The sequence below is a fragment of the Glycine soja genome, chromosome 12, assembly GCF_004193775.1.
Source record: "Glycine soja cultivar W05 chromosome 12, ASM419377v2, whole genome shotgun sequence".
NCBI lineage: Eukaryota > Viridiplantae > Streptophyta > Magnoliopsida > Fabales > Fabaceae > Glycine > Glycine soja.
The window spans coordinates 37,417,060-37,438,071 of record NC_041013.1 but is presented as its reverse complement, the minus strand read 5'-3'; the positions used below and the strand labels follow the sequence as shown (position 1 = coordinate 37,438,071).

The window sequence follows — 21,012 nt, the reverse complement described above, 5'->3', positions numbered from 1 at the left end:
TTGTTCAATTAATTGTTATGATTGTTATTTGCTTGGTTTTTTAATTACTATTTGATTTTATTGCCGAAAATATTGTTTTTAGATTTTTTTACTTAGTATTTTTTGGAGTTGTAATTATTCCATATTCTTCTGTTTGTTTATTGGCCTTTTTATTTGCACAGATAAAACATATCGAGAACAAAAAAAAGTGGATGCACCGTGAGGGAATGTGATGCTATGGAGTGATGTGGGTGGCATGTGGTGAACATTGTTGAATTCTTGGCATTCCTTGCAAGTTTTGTCATACTCAGCGCAGTCTGTTCTCAAGGTCGGCCAAAAGTAACCGATGCAGATGACTCTAGCTGCCATGCTCCGACCTCCTGTGTGCATTTGGCAAATTCCTCTGTGTACCTAGCTTGTCCAGGACATACTTCGTGTGATCTTTGTCGACACACTTCAGCAATGGCTTCAAGATGACTCAACATTTCATTGTCAATGATAACATAGTGTGAAGCTTGGTGTCTTACCTTTCTGGCTTCTGATGCCTCTTGGGGTAGGACGTTGGTGGCCAGGTAGGTCCATATGGGAGACATCCATCAACTAGGAGCATAAACTCGGTCGTTATGTTCCCTATCGACATGGACCAATGGAAACGTTATATGGTTCGAGTGTTTTTCCGCTCGAAAGCTAGTGACTCAGCTAGTTTAGTAAAAATGTGGATATACAAACACGAAATTAAGAAACCTAACTATCTTTGACATGCTTGCTTGTTTTAAAAAAAATATTTATATGATTAGAATAATGCACAAAAATCAAATTACCATAGTACCATAAATAGTTGACACAAAAAAAGTAAAAAAAAAAAACCATATACATGTATTTGAAAAAAATAATAAACTTAAACTAATACATTCATCAATACATAATAACATAAATTTACAATATATTGAACTTAATGAAATAAAAATACGAGTAAACTGGTGCGATAACCCTTCTATTTTTACTAGTTATTATAAAGTCGGATTTTCAAATAGTATGTTAATTAGTTTTTTATCGTAAAAAAATATTAGATTTAGTAAAAAAAAAAACTATTCCAGCCCACCTTATATGTATATTAACTAGTTAAGTCAGTATCAACTTAGAAGAAAATGAATAATGCTAAACAATCCAATGAGCAATGATTAAGTTAAAATAAGGTGAAATATTAAATATAAGAAAATGTTTTATTTATATACCCCAAAATGTGGTTCATCACATATGAAGAGAGAAAAAAAGAAAGAATAACATAACCATGATAAGTGATAAAAATAAGTAAAGAATATTAATAAGGTATTTAAATTTATGAAATATCACATATCATAACTCTAAAATCTAAATAGTACTCAATATAAACCACATCTTCTAACAATAATTTAAACTGTAATTAATTCACTTTTGACCATCAACAACCTTGTTCGTTTTAATTACTCTATTTTAGTCTAACAAGATTTTTTTTGGCTAAATCATTATAAAGCAAGTATATAAACTCTCCGCCTGTAAAGATGTACTATTTACTCGTTGACCCAAGGAACTTCTTCCATGCGGTATTGTAATCGATTAATGATCATCCAACAATTTCTTCTTTTAGCAGAGATCATCCAACAATTTCTGACAAGAATCGAACTGAAAAAATCGTTTGAGCAAATATTCTGCCATAATAGCTTTTATGCTTTACTTCTCACTTTTAAAAAAAAATGTTTTCAAAATAATTTTATATTATTCAGAAATAATTTTTCAAAAAACCTAAACACTTATGAGATGTTTTTCCGTCCTCTTGTTTAAGTGTTATGTTCAAGTGCTCAAGAGATAAATCTTTAAAAAACAAAATTATGTTTATATGACAAACACTTTTAAATATGCTACGGTGATAAAAAAAAAGATTGTTTTTGGAAATAGAAAACAAACAAGGCCTATGTCTTTCAATTTAGCATATTTTATATCTATTTTTAAATTAAACTTAATAGCTTTTTTATAAAAAAAATCAATAATTAAAACTAAAATTTATATCATAATTTAAATAGTTCACTATAAATAATTTACTTATTTAAACACATTTATTTGTTATAAATTTAACTATACAAAAATAAATAATCAATAAGTTTTTACTCCTTTAAATTTAGGATAATTTTTATTTTCATCCTTTAGTTTAAAATATTTTTATTTTAGTCCTCAAATTCAAGGAATATTGTTTTTAGTTCCTCAATTCTACTTTAAGAGACTAAAGAAAAACTAAAAAATATATTTTTTTAGTTCCTCAATTCACTGTAGAAGACTAAAAACAAACAACATTCAAAAAGTTCGAGGGACAAATATATTAATGGTGCCAAGAGAGACTAAAAACAAACAACATTCTCCAACTTTGGAGTAATATATAGCAATTAATATACAACTTTTCTTTAGCTGTATAAGAACAAATATATGCAGTAAAAAAAAAAAGAACAAATATATGCTGTCAACCAGTCATTGATTTATATTTATTACTTCTATCTTGGAGAAAGGTGATTTATTTTCTTAATTCTCTATCTTTGCTCACATGATTAATATTTTGCTTCTATTCGCTAAAGTAGCGACTTTATTAATGGTGTCGGTTAACTCGTGATTGTTGCCAACACCTCTCTCATACGAACAATTTTTTAATTTCTTTAAAATGAAAGTTATATCTAAAAAACATAATTATAATGATTAAATAACAAATTAATGATAAGTTTATAACTAGTATTAAGTTTTTAATCAATATGTACAAGTTTAGAAAGGCTAGCCTAGCTCATCCGTCTTTGTCAAATTCCAGAAGCAACCAATTGTGATTTGCAGCACATTTTGCAATAATGATAATAAGTTACGTTGCATTGAGGTTGCACGGACGAATCCAGAAGTAAAATACTAGCTCTCATCCAACTATATTTGGGAATGAACAAATTAATTAAAAAACATTTTTACCCAAAAAAAAGAAGAGACATTAATGGTGCCATGAGATCTCAACTATCATACCTTGCTCCTTCCTTGTCATATAAATGAATTTAAGTCGGTGACGGTGGCCCAACCTCTTCTACATTTTGTTTGTGCATCCCGAATTTAAAATGACATGGCACATTTAAAGACACAAAATATTAAACAAATTATGAACCAAAACAAAGAAAATACTATATACTATGTCACGATCAGTCCTAACATTGTTGGAGGACTCGTAAATTTGTAATTAATCTGACCATTCGAATGTTGTGTGTCGTCTCTAACACGTAATCAAAGTGGTTGCAGTAGGAGAAAGCTAAAGGGTACTCTTCAATTTTTATTTTTATTTTTATATTTATTTTGGTTGCATCAAAACCACAAGTATATATCCATGGGAAAAGCACAACTCTGAATAATCATAATCATATGGCCGTCCACTCGAAATACTTATGTAATGTTCAATGTTAATTTTAATTCAATGTGGAAGCGATGAAATTGAGAATGATGATAATGGGTAGACCATTAAACTTTCCTCTGATTCACGTATATATCCCTAGAAAATGGGTCTAAAGAAAATAAATGTGAAAGACAAACTTGAGTATGCTGACTTATCAGTGGTCACGCTTATTGTAATTCTGTATTCCCTTGTTGGTGTACAAATATTTAATTTGTGCTTTAATTAATTATTAAATTAATATAATCTTTTTACAATATTAATTTTTACTTTAATTTCAAGAATAATTAGATACAATGAAATTCATATAAATTATAATAGAAGTGTTTTTTAAGAAAATATAATATTTTTAATAACATTTAAATTTTGCGGTAAAAAAATGAAAATAAAAGTTGATAACTAAAATATTAATTTTTTTATGTACCCAAAACAAAAAATACCCGTTGTCTAATATTTTCATATATACATATATATGGACAAACACACCCTTTTTTAATTTAAATGAAATCAATATAATTTTATTTGAATTTATCTATAACTCCAGGTAATATTATAGTACATTAGACCCTTATACTCTATGATAGGTAACTAAGGTAAGTAAACTTAAAATCTACTATTACTAGTTCACTTCATTTTTAACAATCAAACTTCGTTAAACTTTGATTGTATATATCATTAGAATACTATTAGTATTATGTGCATGTATTCTATGAAGTGATAAGACAACCTTAAATTTTAAGGACCAAATAAGAACTCATCTCAATGATATATTTTGTAAGACTTTTATTTAACTTATTGTTATTCTAGATATATTCATTTAAATCTAGTCATATTTTAAGATAACCTTTTTAATATAAAATTATAAATATAGTTAAAATATATTATCCAAACAAATATAAAAATTGAATTAGTATTATTTCATTAGAACTTACTAGTATAAGATATGATAAAAATTAATAAAATTCATGAATAAATAAAAAAATATTTAAAATCTATATACTAATACATATTTATATTTGTTCTGTTTTAGATAAATATATCAAATATGTGTTATCTCAATGATGTAGCCAAGATGTAATTCTAGTTGAGGTTACATTCCACTCAATTTTCCCTAAAGACCAAATTAGCTAGTAGGAAAAGAGTATCCAAATAAAACTATTAAAGGTCATCTTCGCAACCCTACCATATTTATGCCGGAAGAAAGCTCTAGAGTCATTAAATACAAGCACTAAATAATTTATTTCGTGTTGTCAAGAATTCGCATGTGTTATTTCTATTGACATCAATTAATGATCATCAAATATAAGTAATATTCAAAATAGTACTTAATAATATCAATTTGGGACAATTAACAAATTAATTCAAACTGAAATAATATTGTAAATGAACGCAAACTATATATATAGTTCTTAATTATGTATTATTAGTACGAATACATAAAGATTGAGTTTAATGATGATGTTTCCTTACTCGTTTTAATAGAAAAAGATGAAAACTACTTTGCTCCTTTTCTCCTTCCCCTCTCACTAAAGAACAAACAATAGAAAAAGATTGAGTTTTTACACCTTGTCTGAAGAAATTTCATAAGAATTGCGTGACTCAAAAGGAAGTTGGTTACTGATCCTGAAAACAAGCTCAAACTATGGGAAAGTGCATAACTAACCTACCTTATGCACCGGCATTCGTCATCATCTCACGTTGGAATAGTGGAGAAGCACTACTCATGAAAGTTATCTAACGCTTCAGTTAATTCTTTTCTTCTTCTTGTTCTTGCCAGGGTCCAAAAGTCATAGACACGTACCTTCAACACAAGGGTTTCTAAAATGGGTCATCTCAATCTCGATGAGTTTAATCAAAACACTTCTAAAGGAATTACAAATGAAATAAAAATGAAAAATGTTTAATCTAGTGCTAATTCACATGACCGACTTTGAACTTTCCGATCATAACAATTGTTACAAAAGCTTATATTCAAATCAGTAACCTTCTATTACCAGCTGGTTTATAAGAATAGAAATTTGTGACACTCAAATGCTAATCTTATTACCAAATATTGTCACTTTTCTATTTCTTTCTCACTATAGATTAGCACTTTACTCTGTAATATTGTAAGTAATATGACGTCTCATTCTAAATCATCAGAGATTCGGTACTTTACTCTGTACTATTACCAAATATTGCACACTAGTCTTACACCTATAATTGCACACAAAAAAAATCTTACACCTATAATTGCCGTGATGATAAAATAAATTATATCATGTTAAAAGTTAAAACTAAACAATTTTTTTGAAAGAGATTAAAGAAATTAAAACTAATAAAAATATTTGAAAAAAATAAAATATATTTCATTAATATTAAGAATAAATTTTAAAACTATACATTTTTTTAATCAAAATTGGTCAATAAATTAAATTTTATCTTACTCACTTCATTCCAAATTATATGACGTTTAAGGTTTTGGTACAAATATTAATAAATATAATTAATTTATTAAATTTTAAATAAAATATTAATAACTTCTAAATATACCTTTTATCTCTTTAACTAATGACTTATTTATTTTTCGTATATATTAGTATTCTCACTAAACATTTATTAACATGAATAAACGATTTTTTTTTAATCTAACGTTAATTTTTTAAAATAACATCTATTTTGAAATAATACTTTTTTCTCTAAAACATGGTATAATATGAAAAGGAGGATAGAAAAGGCAAGATAGAATATTATTTTAGGAGTTGATGATGAATACAAAAGTGAGTGCAAGTGAAAAATTTGGTACGTAAATGTATGAGGCGAGAGTCCAGAGCATAGTGGAGAAAAGAAGAGTGTGTGTGTGGGAGAGTGAGAGCAGGACAGCCTCCCACTTTGTTTCGTAAATGCTCAATTTTATCTCCGTTACCCAATTTAAGCTGTTTCAATTCACAAACACAACACGCACTAAGCAATAGCAAACTAGTACTATTCTCTTCTGGTTACTTCCAACTTGTTGCTTTGCTTCGTCACCAGAAAATGAGTGCTCATCAAAAAGAAAAACACAACGCACCTTCGTCCAAACCAACGGTTTCTCATTCACTTCACAAGGTACATACATACATACATATTACTATTTTTTTTTATTTTTTTTTGCTTTTCACTTTGTTGCTCTCCTTTGTACTTTAGCCAACATCATATCTTCAATTCAGTTCTGTTCCATGTTCTTGTTGTTGTTGTTGTTGTTGTTGTGTTTATAGGTTGATGATCCAATGAAGGTAACCGATGAAAATGAAACCTTGCGTGCTTCTAATAATCAATGGAAGCGACCGAATCTGCAGCTGGAAATACCGACCAGAACATCGGAAGAGTCTTCTCAGGATCTTGTAAGAATAAGGATGCCACTGACGCCAAGTCCAACTCCTAGTCAGAAGAAAGTGAATTTTCTTGCGACTTCTCGCTCTGTTGATGCTCCAAGGCCTACTTCTTCATCGACCAGAGCCAAATCATCCATGAGAAACATCTTACCGAAATTCGGCTTCCGGAATCGTGCACCATCGCCCGATGTTGAAAAGGTTGTTACTACTGCAGCTCAAGAAGGTTCCTTTTCTGGTCATCAAGAGAAGCCTTCAATCCCAAGATCAGTGTCTCTCACGAAGATGTTTACTCCTAAGATTAAGAGAACGTCTTCGTTGCCAGTGGAAGAACTTGGGCGTGCAAACGTAGAATCTGTTCTTTGTGGAACTCTTGGTGCTTCTCCATGTGTAAGATCTCTAGCCTATAGCTGTAAAGTTTTAATTTTTCAAATCACTCTTTACTTAATGGGCATCTTGTCTTTTCAATAAGGATTTAATTATTGAAATTAAACTTGTTGTTTCATGGGACCTTAGAAGCAAGATAAATAATTGCTTAAATGGAAAATTATGTGTGAATAGGAATGATGATCACTATGTGGTTATGGTCCAATTAATCTCAATTGAGTCTTGTATCATATAAATGTGTACTCTTTGCTTTAATCTGTTTGGTTCTTTTGCAGGGAAGAGAGACCCAGGGGATGATAGCTCGTTCTCGTTCAGTGCCTGTTAATACCAAAGAAAAAGGCATAAGGAGAATGGATTCGGTTTTCCGCATTATTCCATCCACTCCTCGCGTAATTGAAGTGAATGAAACAACAAAGGATACAGGTATCTTGTTATAAGCACTTGAATAAGTACTCATGACAAATAATAAAATTTTCATGTCCAAACTCTAACGAGATTCTCTGGATTGACACAGTTATGACATGTCATTGTCAAATATTGTTAGCTAGGAAAAATATTAACATTATATTTGTTATTGTATGACTTCTTTTTAGCATATGCATTATTTGAATATAAAAAATTGACATCTCATATTACATTGTATACATTTATATCTATTATATCTATTATATCTATCTGTTTCTGTTGTGTTATTCCCAGAACTTCCTGTTTAAAATAAATTTTTTATTTTATGGAGGGGTGTCTTTTGTCTTCTTGGCACTTAAAAATAGCTAAAAGTTTTCCTTTTTAAAAATTTCCCCACTATCTTTCGATGCATCTTTGTTTAATTTCTCAATCTAGAACAGATTGTTTTGGAACCTACATGCACTTGTTAACTTGAAAGCCTTTTTTGGTTCAGAAAATGGTGATGATGGTGAAGATATTGCTGAAGAGGAAGCCGTGTGCAGAATTTGTCTGGTTGATCTATGTGAAGGAGGTGAGACATTAAAGATGGAATGCAGCTGCAAGGGTGAACTTGCTCTGGCTCACCAAGAATGTGCTATTAAATGGTTTAGTATCAAGGGTAACAAGACCTGTGATGTGTGCAAGGATGAGGTTCGGAACCTCCCTGTCACTCTCTTATGGATCCGAAGTGTTCGAACTCAGAATACTAGAGCAAGGTCCGAGCAGGGAGATGATTTCAGGTATGTGTAGTTATTTTCTTATATAATATTCCTGAAGCTTTGATTTTTAACTGTGCCGAATGTCATTGTGTGATCCATGTTGCCGATCTCATCTAGTAGAATAAGGCTTTGTTATTGTTTATTTGTAGTTATTTTCTTATTTCTTATATAATTAAATATCAGTACTACTTACTAGTATGCCATGAATTAGTCATGCTAATACATTTGGATTGGGATCTAAATCGATATCATAGAATCTTATGGCCAATTTGTTTTTAGAATCATGCTAATTCAATATGTCAATAATCATGTACCAACCCTTCCACTCAGTCATTATTTAACTAAATTTTGCATTACTTTTCCGTAGTTACCACTCTCACTTTATATACGCCATAATTTTTATGGCACTATCTAGAATATGGGGCCAAGTTTACTGTCCTGCGTCCAAATTGAAATAAGAAACTTGCATATCATTTCAGAATTTTCACAGGGTTTGGATATCCTATGATAACTTTATGACGTGAATCACGTGTTTTACTTTCATAGCAATCAGATTCAGATCTCTGACTTCTTGTTGAAGTTGGAGGTTTATTCTTTGGAATCTCTAGTTCAAATTGCAACTCTCATACTTCAAGTAGTTTTTACAAGACACGGCTTGAATAGAGTGTTCTTTTTGTGTATTTCTTGAGCTATAGATCATTGTTACACAGAATAACTTAATTTTTCTGCTTAATTTGACAGGGCTTGGCAGGAACTCCCAGTGCTTGTCATTGTCAACATGCTTGCTTATTTCTGTTTCCTTGAGCAGCTGTTGGTAAGAAAAAAAATCCTGTCAGATCTATCAAAGTTACAATTTTGTGTAGTCTAAGTTATTCAACTCTCTACAGGTTGGAAGAATGAGAACCAAGGCAATTTTCATCTCTCTTCCGTTTGCCTGTGCACTGGGTCTACTCTCCTCCGTAACATCATCAACCATGGGTACGTTCACTAAAGATACTCGATAAATATTGTCAAGATACTTGTCTGTGAAACTCATCACACTGAAAATGGCTATTGCTATTGGTTTGTATCATATTACACGATACTTTTAGAGAATTATTATTCATGATACTTGTTTTTTACTAATTTTGTTAATGCTTGGTTGGGTTTCACTAACATATGCAAATCCTAACTTCAATTTTGTTTTCCAGTGAAGAGCAGGTTCATCTGGATTTATGCATCTGTCCAATTTGTTTTGGTGGTCATATTCGCCCACATATTTTACCCCTTGGTAATAATATATTTTGATATAAGCTAAATTCTTATTACACAAATTTTCACATCACGCCAATATTGACAATGTTGTTTTGAGAAATAGATAGTCAAAGGAATCAGGATCAGCCATCGAGGGTTAGTTCAAATATTGGTAAGATGGAATAGCTGTGACAAAAAATTGGTTCCAAATCCAGCTTACCACTTTAAGCCCTCAGGCTCATAACATGTCCTGAATCCTGATCATAGAATCAGACCACCTCTCATTCACCTGAATTTTTTATTACCAAAAGGAAAATAAAATTAGTCAAAATTCGAACATTAGAACTTAGTCAAATGTATGACAATGTGTTCAAAACATGGTCCCACATGAAGAATCGCAAATTTACTAAACTTCATTCAATTAACTTGGTCAATTGCAGGTTGGTAAGCATGCGGTTTTGGCAATCCTTCTTGCAACGTTTGCTGGGTTTGGCGTGGTGATGAGTGGAAGTTCAATTCTTTTGGAGTCTTCTAGATGGAGAAGAAGATGGCAAGCTTTATCAGAGCTGCAGCGTGGTTCTTCAGCGATGACACAAGAAGGGATATCAAGTCAGAGCTGAATCGGTGTCTGTATGGCTTGTTAACTTTCTTATTATCAATCAAGCTAAGGGAATTGGCAGAACTGATTGTCAATTGACATTGTATAGGCGATTAAGCTTTGGAAGGATTTTACTACTGTGTACATAAGAACCAAACTTCATTGTACAGCTTATATTGTCGTTATAGAGAATAACTTAGGACTAGAGTTTCTATTGCTGTGGAATCATTTTGTTTATTTCTTTGTACTAAGCATTGTCGCCACAGTAAAACAAGAAGCCTTTTTTTTTTGGTAATCTTTGGTAGAGACAAAACCTATTTGTGAAATAAAATAGCACAACTTGAAAGCTTTAAGCACTTTCTATTTTTTATCCAAGCAAAAGCTCAATGAAAACTTGATGATCCAATTCTAATTTCTAGCTTGGTTTTCTCGTTTTTTTGTTTCAATGAGAAGGCTTCCTTTATTTAGGATTTAAAATTTAAAAAGATAGAACCATTAATTTTCAAAATTCCGTAGAATTCAATTTGGTTTTATAAAAGTCAAATCAATATCTTTCAAGATCCTTTTCGTGTTTCAGTTATTATAAATGATTAAAACTCATTAATTTCATAATGCAAAAGATTACATATGATAAGAAAAGGTTTGATTCACTTTGGATTCAATATCTCTCGACATTTTTAGTCCAACAACAAAGTTTTAAAATGGCTAAGTTCGTTCTTTCAAAGTAGGTTCAATTTTAGGTTCAATTTGTAGTCTTTCTTTTAAGCCAATTATAATTTTAATGTCCTAGATGGATCATTTGAGTCGGACTTAGTTAAGATAAGGATAGTTTATACAATATACATAAGTCTTCAACTTTGATCTTCATCAAAACTTCACTAATGTATAACAACTACAAACATATCGTTCGGAGGAGATTAAAAATCTCACATTCAAGGGTAACTAAAGATCATGCTCCTGGAGTGGTGAGTCCTTATCCATAAAAAAAATCAAGTAAAATGAGTTTAGAATAACTTTAGGATCAACTCCATCAAATTTAAATTGAGTTAGGTTGAGTTATGTAACTTAAAAGTTTAAATAAATTTGTGAGAGTTTCATAAACTTAACTTATGAACTTGATTGGTAGATTTTTGTTTATTTTATATAAAATAATAACAAAATACCTAAAAATAATATGACAATTAAGCATTTTAACTACATAATTAAATAAAATAATAAATCATAAATTTTATAATATTTAAATAATTAAATCTAGTGAAGCATCACAACTAAATAATAACTTGCGGATGTAACAGTAATGGCAGAGCATTCCCATCGAGAGTTTCATGTTGATAGAGAACAAGCGATTGATGTTGTTAAAGATAAAAGTTCTTCAATTTAAAAATAATACATTAAATAAATGTATATTAAATCCTAAATGTGTAGAAAACAACTCAAATCAACCTGTGTTTTGGCCTAATTTTTTAACTTGTTGAGTCAGTGACTTCATGATAAACTCATGAGTCTACCAATTTTGCATAAAGCCTACTAAAAGTCAACTCACAGAATTAAAGTTAACAAGTTTGCTCGAGATTTTAATAATGATAGTTAGGTCAAATTATTAACTTTTGTTTTTATTATAAACCATGTGATTTTATTTAAATAGAGTGATCAACAAATAATAACCAAAAAAGATAAAATTTAACTCCAATTTAATATAAGAGACTATTTACGAAATTGAAATTTAGGTGTTTACAAGAGAGAAAAAAAGGTAAATTTAGAAGAAAAAAACAAAAATAATTTCCTTGTCTTTAAATTATTTAAATATTTTTACCTTTTCACTTAATATCTTTATTATTTTTTATTTTAACAAAATAATGATGCAATTTAATTCTTATAGTGGACTTTCGTTAAGCTGGGTGACGATTTTGACCTGTTTGCCGATGGCGGCATTTTTTATTTTATTTTAATGGCAGAATATGGAATATCCTTTATATCCCTAATATAATTATGGTATTCACTATATTCTCTTTGGATTTATCTATTTTATTATAATAGTAGGGTAGGAACAAATTCTTCAACACATTTTTTATTATCAGTTAAATTTTATTAAAAATTATAAAATTATAAATAAGAAATGATATTTACATTTTTTATTTCAATAAAAGCTAAAAAGTATGTTTAAAAGAGTGTGTGAAAATATATATTGGTATTGTTTCTCTTATAGTAAAATAATTGAGAAACTCCTTCAAATATCAATTTTAGAACTCATTTTTTTCGTTTTGCATACCTCGGGCGTGTGTATTCTTCATGCTCGATGTATATTTTGTTAGTACATGAATAGTGTTAATTAATTCTTTTTTATATATGAGGCATAGTAATTTTTCAAGTGATCGAAACTATATTTATACAGTACAATAAATTATACAACAAATTTTGACCGTTAATAAATAATATAATGGAGAGAAATAATAAAAATAGTTATATGTACATCACATCTCATTTTTAAATAATAATAATCAATATAAAATAATTATTTTTTATTTTGTATTTATAAAAATTAAATATAATATCAGACATTTATAATAATTCAAATATCATACTATGTTGAGAGAAACAAAAATGATAAAAGATAATAATTCAAGTATCAGAAATTTATAACAATTCAAATATGATAATAATTCAAAAGCAGTCTTAAGACAAAAACCACTTATCCAGCATGTACGTAAAAAGAAACAAAATATAGTTAATAAAAAAAAATTAGGGGGTTAGAAAAGGAAATAACAAGAATGGAAGTTGAGAGAAATTAAAAACAGAAATCACATGTATGGCTGCTAGCAGTAAAGGATAATATTAATGTTGAATGTTGGATTTAGATGCCTACGAACCATGTTTTTGTCGTGTATTCCTATTTCCTAGTTTCATTCAGCTCACTGATTTCAATTACATTGCATAGGCAATTTTGTAAATCAGAGGCAAAGAGACTTGTAGTAATTTGTAAAGACGCCTCTGAATTTTGGTCCACCACCACACCCTTCTTCTCATCTCCACCACACCAGGTAAACTCACTTTACTTCAATTCAATTCAATTCAACTTTTTCTGCTACAATTAAAAAATTTGTAGTCAATGTTTTCTGTCATTTTTTTCTTGTTGACTAAATAAAATATGTTGTGCGAGTTTGAAATTCATCACAAGTTAGCAGTTTGTTTGACTGCTTGTTTTGATTAAATTCTGAAACTTCGTGGTTTCTATGGTGTTGCCAACATCGACTCAATTTGTTTGAATTTCTAATCTGCGAGATTAAGGTGTTGTTGCGCTTCAGAAATGGCTTCCGGAGCTGTGCCAACTACGTTTTCTACCCTCAAGACATGGGATTCCAGTTTGGGGTTTGCAAAAAGCATGGATTTTGTGAGAGTTTCCGATTTGAAGAGCATGAAATCTTCTGCGAGGAAAAGGGTGTCAATTATCAGGAACTCAAATCCTGGCCAAGATATTGCTGAACTTCAACCTGCATCCCCAGGAAGCCCTCTTTTGGGTATGCTTGCTTTCTTTCTTAGCTTTGGTTTATTGTTTGTTGAGCCATTTAAAGCTTTGATTGCTTTCAGTGTGTTTGGACCTGTTGAGAAGTAAGAAATTATGTCTGTGATCTGAAAGCTATAACTATTAGCTTATCGGTAAACATGGATGTGGAACCAATCACCTTTTTTGTTTGTGCATCAATTTCCATTCCTAAATGTCATCTCTAGTGATTATTTGGGTGTTTATGCTACAGTAGTTATCTCATTATGTTAGTTTCATTTGGCCTGATCCATGGATAATATTTTGAATGTAGTTCCTAGGCAAAAGTATTGTGAATCATTACACAAAACTGTCAGGAGAAAAACAAACACAGTGATGGTTGGTAACGTGGCTATTGGTAGCGAGCATCCTATAAGAATTCAGACCATGACTACGACTGACACTAAGGATGTTGCTGGGACAGTTGAACAGGTTATACAACTGTTATTCTACTTTGCACTAATAACACTTGCTTCTGGCCAATTTATACTGTTATGCCTATCTATTTTTTCCAATACAACTGCCTCATGGATTGAGTAGTTATGTTTATTTATCTGGTGTCTATTGGCAGGTGATGAGAATAGCAGATAAAGGAGCTGATATTGTACGGATAACAGTTCAAGGGAAGAAAGAAGCTGATGCTTGTTTTGAGATTAAAAACACCCTTGTTCAGAAAAAGTAAGCATAAATTATAGTGAACTATATAGGTCATACGACATGGTTGATGCTGTAGGCCTATATTTTTTATGCATTCATCTGAGTCCTTATTTATCTTTGCCCAGTTACAACATACCGTTGGTGGCTGATATTCATTTTGCTCCCTCTGTTGCTTTGCGGGTAGCTGAATGCTTTGATAAGATTCGTGTAAACCCTGGAAATTTTGGTAAGCATCTCTTCCTAATTCATTAGTCTTATATGTTTTTCCTTCACTTTTTTTTTCATGTGTTGGCTTTCATTCTGATTCCAAGATGTTGGTCTTCTACAGCTGATAGACGGGCTCAATTTGAAACATTAGAGTACACAGAAGAAGACTATCAGAAAGAACTTGAGCATATTGAAAAGGTTAAATCATCCATCTGTTGGTTTTATAACTCAATTTTTGGTGAAGACCATGCTGTATGCTAATTTATCAGTACTTCTTTTAAGGTCCCTCTTCTGTCATACACTCATACATGCCTCCTTAGTCCTTACTGAAGATGTGGGAATAATTTATGTATCATGTAAATGTGCTTAAAAATTGAGTATGCAAAAAATGGATGTGGGATACTGTATCATTTTGTCCACAAGATTCTATCCTTATCCTTTATTTTCCAGAAAAAAAGAAGAATATGATTTTACTGAAGTTGAACAAAAGTCTAAACAAAACATTTCCAGAAATGTCTGTCATATCTGTATTTGGTCCTTGATGTGTGGAAACTGGAAAGTATATTTTCTTTTTTTCAATCTGTTAGAATTAATTATACCATGACTGAAATATGAAGTTGTTGACCTATTCAAGATTTATAAAATGCCAGGTTTTCACACCATTGGTTGAGAAATGTAAGAAATATGGGAGAGCAATGCGCATTGGGACAAACCATGGAAGTCTTTCTGATCGTATAATGAGCTACTATGGAGACTCGCCTAGGGGAATGGTAAGCAGTTCTTCCACCTCTTATTCTGCATCTGTACACATCTTTTGTGTATTCACGTGTGTCCCTCAAAGAATTGTCCTTCTTACAAAGCAATGATTGGACAGGTAGAATCTGCTTTTGAATTTGCAAGGATATGCCGAAAGTTAGACTATCACAATTTTGTTTTTTCTATGAAAGCAAGCAACCCAGTTATCATGGTTCAGGCATACCGCTTACTTGTGGCTGAAATGTATGTCCAAGGCTGGGATTATCCATTACACTTGGGTGTTACTGAAGCTGGAGAAGGTGAGGATGGGAGGATGAAGTCTGCAATAGGCATTGGAACTCTTCTTCAGGTATGCATGTGATTGATTTCATATTAAATGAAATTTATTCAAATTGCCATAAAAATGAAAATATTATTCCATCTGTGTAGCATTCGTTACCAACTTACAGTGTATGTTGACAATATGCTGTTCATTAGGATGGATTGGGTGATACAATTAGGGTTTCTCTCACAGAACCACCAGAGGAGGAGATAGACCCTTGCAGAAGGTTGGCAAATCTTGGAATGATAGCTTCTGAACTCCAGAAGGGGGTGGTATGATTCAAAATAACACTTCAACCAGACATGCCTAAACTTTCTAAAGTCTGGTTTCCTCAAATACTAAGAACTTACCTTTGGTGACATTACTTCCATCAGGAACCTTTTGAAGAAAAGCACAGACATTATTTTGACTTTCAGCGCCGATCTGGTCAATTGCCAGTGCAAAAAGAGGTTATATTGTAAACTCTTTAAAAATAGGTTTAACTATCCATTTAGTCCCTATAGCTTTCAAACTTATCCATTTTAGTCTCTATAGTTAATAAGTGAATTTTTTAATTCCTGATGTTTATATTTTAATTCCCAAAAGATCTCTACCGTTAAAATTCTTTAACTAACGGAATTAAAAAAATTTAACTATAGGAACCTTTTGGAAATTAAAATGTAAATTTCATGGACTAAAATATTCAATGATCAAACTTCAAGAGACTAAAACATCCACTTATTAACTATAGAAACTAGAAGGGATAAATTTGAAAACTATAGGGACTAAATTGGTAAATTAAACCTTAAAACTATTTAAACACTGCACTCAAACTCTGAAATTGTTTTTACTTTATCCTTCTTTTGGCACTGCGCATACATTGATTACTGAACTCTCCATCTTCGTATAGGGTGAGGAGGTGGATTACAGAGGTGTACTGCACCGTGATGGTTCTGTTCTCATGTCAGTCTCCTTGGATCAATTAAAGGTAACATTTGGATAATGCTTTGTTGGCTGATAAAATTAAACATTTGGATAATGCTTCCCTTGTTCACCTTCTGTTTGTCTGACTGGATTTCTCTATCAGTTTATCTGTTTATGTGCATCACATTTTATTTCTCTTTATTTTTCTTATATTATTTGGAGCTGCGTAGTGTCGTTCTGAAAATTTTTCCTGCACTGATTTTTACAGATGCCAGAGGTCCTCTACAAGTCACTTGCTGCCAAACTCATTGTTGGCATGCCATTTAAGGTTTTTGTTACTCTATTTTGTTTAATGAATTTCTTGTGAATCTATATAAGTAGTTATTGACATAGTATGTCTTATATTTTCAGGATCTGGCAACTGTAGATTCAATTTTATTACGGGAAGTTCCTCCTGTAGATGATGCTGATGCTGTAAGAACCTCTACTTTGGCAGCCAAGTCTAAATAGAAGCATTTACTTGTTCTGCTTCATTATCCATCAAACTATTTTTGCTATGTCAATGTGACAATTGAAATGATTTTTGTTTCCTCCTTGTGATTTTGGGTACTGTGATCAGCGACTAGCACTCAAGAGACTGATAGATATTAGCATGGGGGTTATAACTCCTTTGTCAGAACAGCTAACAAAGCCATTACCCAATGCCATGGTTCTAGTAAACCTTAAGGAAATATCTTCCAGAGCTTATAAGCTTTTGCCACAAGGTGCTGTTCATTTTGATACCCCTATTTTTAGATTCTAAATAAGTTACATGGACCTCTCTTCAGATTTAATAACATTAAGCAGACCTTGTTTTGAAAATTATGTAGAGATCCCTTGCTTTGAGTTATAACATAAAAGCTAAAGGGGGATCTACATCTGTTAAAATTTAAAGGAAGGTCCATGGATTTTTTTTAACATGTACTTTGATAACATCTTTTCCTCTTCCATTACAAAACTCACATGTGATCTTATATCAACTGGTGACCTTTTAGGCACACGCTTGGTTGTGTCTGTACGAGGTGATGAGCCTTATGAAGAACTGGACATTCTTAAAGGCATTGATGCTACTATGCTTCTCCATGACCTTCCTTATACAGAAGACAAAATTAGCAGAGTGCATGCGGCCAGGCGGTGAGAATACTGCAAATGATTAATTATTTGTTGCAACAATATGGCAATGTGAATCCAATTTGAATAACTGGCTGACCTTGCTTTCTGAATTCACTGATCGGCACTAAATAGTAAAAATCATAATTGATGAATTACAAGTCTACATTGATCTGAGATTCTTGTATATATGATTCCATTCCATAAAACTAACTTTATTTATTTTTAGATAACACAAGGAAAGAAAGAAATGCTACAGCTTTATTATTTCATTGAAATTTTCTAATCCTGTTATCTTGGAAATTTGAATTGGTGTCAGGTTATTTGAGTACCTATCCGACAATTCTCTAAACTTCCCTGTTATTCACCATATTCAGTTCCCAAATGGGATTCACAGGTAATTTTCTAGTCATGGTAAATTTGCAACAAATATGTAGTCCTTGTGAAACCTAATCATTTCTTCTTATTATAGAGATGACTTGGTAATTGGTGCTGGTTCTGATGCTGGAGCCCTTCTGGTGGATGGGCTTGGAGATGGACTTCTTTTGGAAGCGCCAGACAAGGATTTTGAATTTATTAGAAACACTTCTTTCAATTTGTTGCAAGGCTGCAGAATGAGAAATACAAAGACAGTATGTATTCAAGCACAGACTAGAAATAGATTGACTAGGAAATAGAAATAGCCTTGTTATTTATTGATATGCCTAACTTGAACTTGCAGGAGTATGTCTCATGTCCATCCTGTGGCAGAACATTGTTTGATCTTCAAGAAGTAAGTGCACAAATTCGGGAGAAGACATCACACCTCCCCGGTGTTTCGGTAATCTCCTTATCCTTTCCTCTCTAAATCATGCTCCTACCATCCAATTGCAACCATGTAAATTGATTTATCTGCACAAAATGAGAAAAGCCTTTTATTTACAATGTTTACTTTCTCCTGCATCAGATTGCAATCATGGGATGCATTGTAAATGGACCAGGGGAGATGGCTGATGCAGACTTTGGGTATGTGGGAGGCACTCCCGGGAAGATTGACCTCTATGTTGGGAAGGTAACATGTTCTTTATACCCAAGTACTAAATCTTAACAAACTGAAAAAGAAAACCAAACTTGTTTTCAATTTTCTATATATGCTGAATGGATTTTGACAACAAGTTGAATGGAATTATTACCATTACAGACTGTGGTGAAGCGTGGAATTGCAATGGAGCATGCAACCAATGCCTTGATCGATCTAATAAAAGAACATGGACGATGGGTGGACCCTCCTGCCGAGGAGTAAAAGCAAGAGCTTAATTTTGAGATTGGCATTCAAGGCCATAGTAAGATGAGCATTGTCATATCCAATTATTGTACACATGTAATATAAGATAACACTCAATGCTTAAGTTTGAGCCTAGTTTTAAGTTCCTTTTGAGAAAGATCCCAATTAAAGCTTGTTGTGAGGAAATCGACAGCTAGAACATGTATACAGATAACAGTGTATTGCTTTGCCCCATCAGCCATCAATAATAATGAGAATCTCTTAGAATAGTGCCAGTTATACAACTTGTCTATATTAGCCAAGCAGTATCATTCAGAATTTTAGGGATCTAAAACAAAACTTTTCAAATATTAGGGATCAAATGTAAAATTCGAGTATATATTAGGAATCAAAAACATATTTAAGCCTTATCTTAATATCATAATTCTTCACTATGTAAGTTTTTACATTGGCAATACATAAAAATTAAATTCTAATTTTATTTCAAACATGAAATAAATTAATTGCAATTGGTTCAACTTTTTTTCAACTAAACTAATTCAATAACTCAGTTTTACATTATCGGTGTATATACATTAAACTTATTAATTAATTTTTATTTTTAAAAGCTTTTACATTTAAAATAATTTTACACTATCAATACATAATCATTTTTCTCTTACATTTTATATTTTAGTAGCATTTATATTTTTCATTTATTTTGATTCTTTTATCTTGTATTATTAAAAAAAATTAATGCATAGAACTTATCTCATTTCATTAATAATCAATTGATGAATACAATCTGGTACAATATCAAAAGAAAGTGGATTAGCATTAAATCTAGGCACCCTAGCTAGAGTGTGAAGAATTAGATTTGCTTGTGATAGCAAGGCAGCAGCAGCAGCTAGAGAAATTAGACCAAGAAGGAAGAACAGAGCACCAGTATACCTCAAGGACTTTGTCTGAGCAGGATTGCTGAGTTGGATAACCGTTTCTGCTGAGCTGGACATCTAAGGATCTGTGCCTTGATCTTGTCTGCCATTACTAGGAATATTCTCTCATTTATGTTAGGACCTGTCATCACAGAATTACAAATTCTGTTATTGTAATCCATTATAAATACCATCTAATGAAATAAGGTAGAGTATGAATTGAAAACACAAAACTTAGCTTTCTTTTATTTTAGGAGGTCTGGCCCTCGAAGTCCAGAATTGTCCATTGCGTTCCTAACAATTTGGTGCTCTCGTCTCGCACTCATGGCTTCGAAATCCAATTCTGACAAACTGGAAGATGCCATCGCTAAGCTTACCATCCATCAGCTCAGCCTCAGCGAAAGCCTATAGACCATGACCCATAAACTTGACACTCTCATCTCAACCTTGGCCACTAAATCCCCTGAACCTTCACCCACCTCACCTCACCATGCTTCCCCATCCTCACCCCCATCCCATCCTCCTCGAGTCAAGCTTGATGTGCCCCGGTTCGATGGGTCTGACCCTTTGGGTTGGATATTCAAAATCACTCAATTTTTTGAATATCACCACACCCCAGACCACGACCGGCTCACCATCGCGTCCTTCTACATGGACGGCCGTGCTCTAGCCTGGTATCAGTGGATGGCCGGTAATGGCCAACTTTCCTCCTGACAGAGTTTCCTTCATGCCTTGCAAACTCGTTTCGCGTCCTCCCAGTACGAGGATCCAACTGGAGCCCTGTTCAAATTAACCCAGAAAACCACAATGCAGGCTTACCTCTCTGAATTCGAGGATCTCGCGAACCGCGTCGTGGGTCTCCCACCTCACTTTCTCCTCAGCTGCTTCGTCTCAGGCCTCAATGCGGATATTCGTCGCGAGGTTCAGCCATTGCAACCATTAACGGTTACCCAAGCTGCTGGTCTTGCACGACTGCAAGAAGAAAAGCTCTTCGAGGCGCGACGGGCGATGCGCCCTCGCTCGACCCCATTTCCCTCTCAGCCTCCACCCTCAGGCCCACCCCCAATTTCGCTACCTCTTTCTCCTTCAGGTTCCGCAGCCAAGCCTCTCTCCATCATCCCTTTGAAACGCCTCACCCCAGAGGAACTGA

The 21,012-nt window shown here is 32.5% G+C and overlaps 2 protein-coding genes across 4 annotated transcripts; both read left to right on the top strand.

Annotated features, from left to right (window-relative positions):
• The first annotated feature begins 6,168 nt into the window (after positions 1-6,168).
• On the top strand, positions 6,169-10,508 carry LOC114378190. The gene is made up of 8 exons (XM_028336734.1): positions 6,169-6,508; positions 6,658-7,161; positions 7,434-7,581; positions 8,057-8,342; positions 9,063-9,135; positions 9,209-9,299; positions 9,512-9,591; positions 9,995-10,508. The coding sequence occupies exons 1-8, from the start codon at positions 6,437-6,439 to the stop codon at positions 10,172-10,174; spliced, it is 1,434 nt and encodes a 477-aa protein (XP_028192535.1). The 5' UTR covers positions 6,169-6,436; the 3' UTR covers positions 10,175-10,508.
• Positions 10,509-12,950: 2,442 nt separating this feature from the next.
• Positions 12,951-19,227, top strand: LOC114379531 (4-hydroxy-3-methylbut-2-en-1-yl diphosphate synthase (ferredoxin), chloroplastic). 3 transcript variants are annotated; one of them, XM_028338213.1, is made up of 20 exons: positions 12,951-13,190; positions 13,455-13,667; positions 13,965-14,122; positions 14,262-14,368; positions 14,473-14,573; positions 14,676-14,752; positions 15,205-15,324; positions 15,429-15,659; positions 15,788-15,904; positions 16,007-16,081; positions 16,522-16,599; positions 16,804-16,863; positions 16,947-17,009; positions 17,155-17,299; positions 17,570-17,708; positions 18,004-18,081; positions 18,157-18,316; positions 18,406-18,504; positions 18,631-18,735; positions 18,865-19,227. In XM_028338213.1, the coding sequence occupies exons 2-20, from the start codon at positions 13,457-13,459 to the stop codon at positions 18,964-18,966; spliced, it is 2,226 nt and encodes a 741-aa protein (XP_028194014.1). In that variant the 5' UTR covers positions 12,951-13,190; positions 13,455-13,456; the 3' UTR covers positions 18,967-19,227. The 3 variants fall into 3 exon arrangements, with proteins under 3 accessions (XP_028194014.1, XP_028194012.1, XP_028194015.1); XM_028338211.1 differs by having other exon boundaries at positions 12,959-13,190; positions 13,438-13,667; XM_028338214.1 differs by having other exon boundaries at positions 12,959-13,190; positions 13,432-13,667.
• The last annotated feature ends 1,785 nt before the right edge of the window (positions 19,228-21,012 follow it).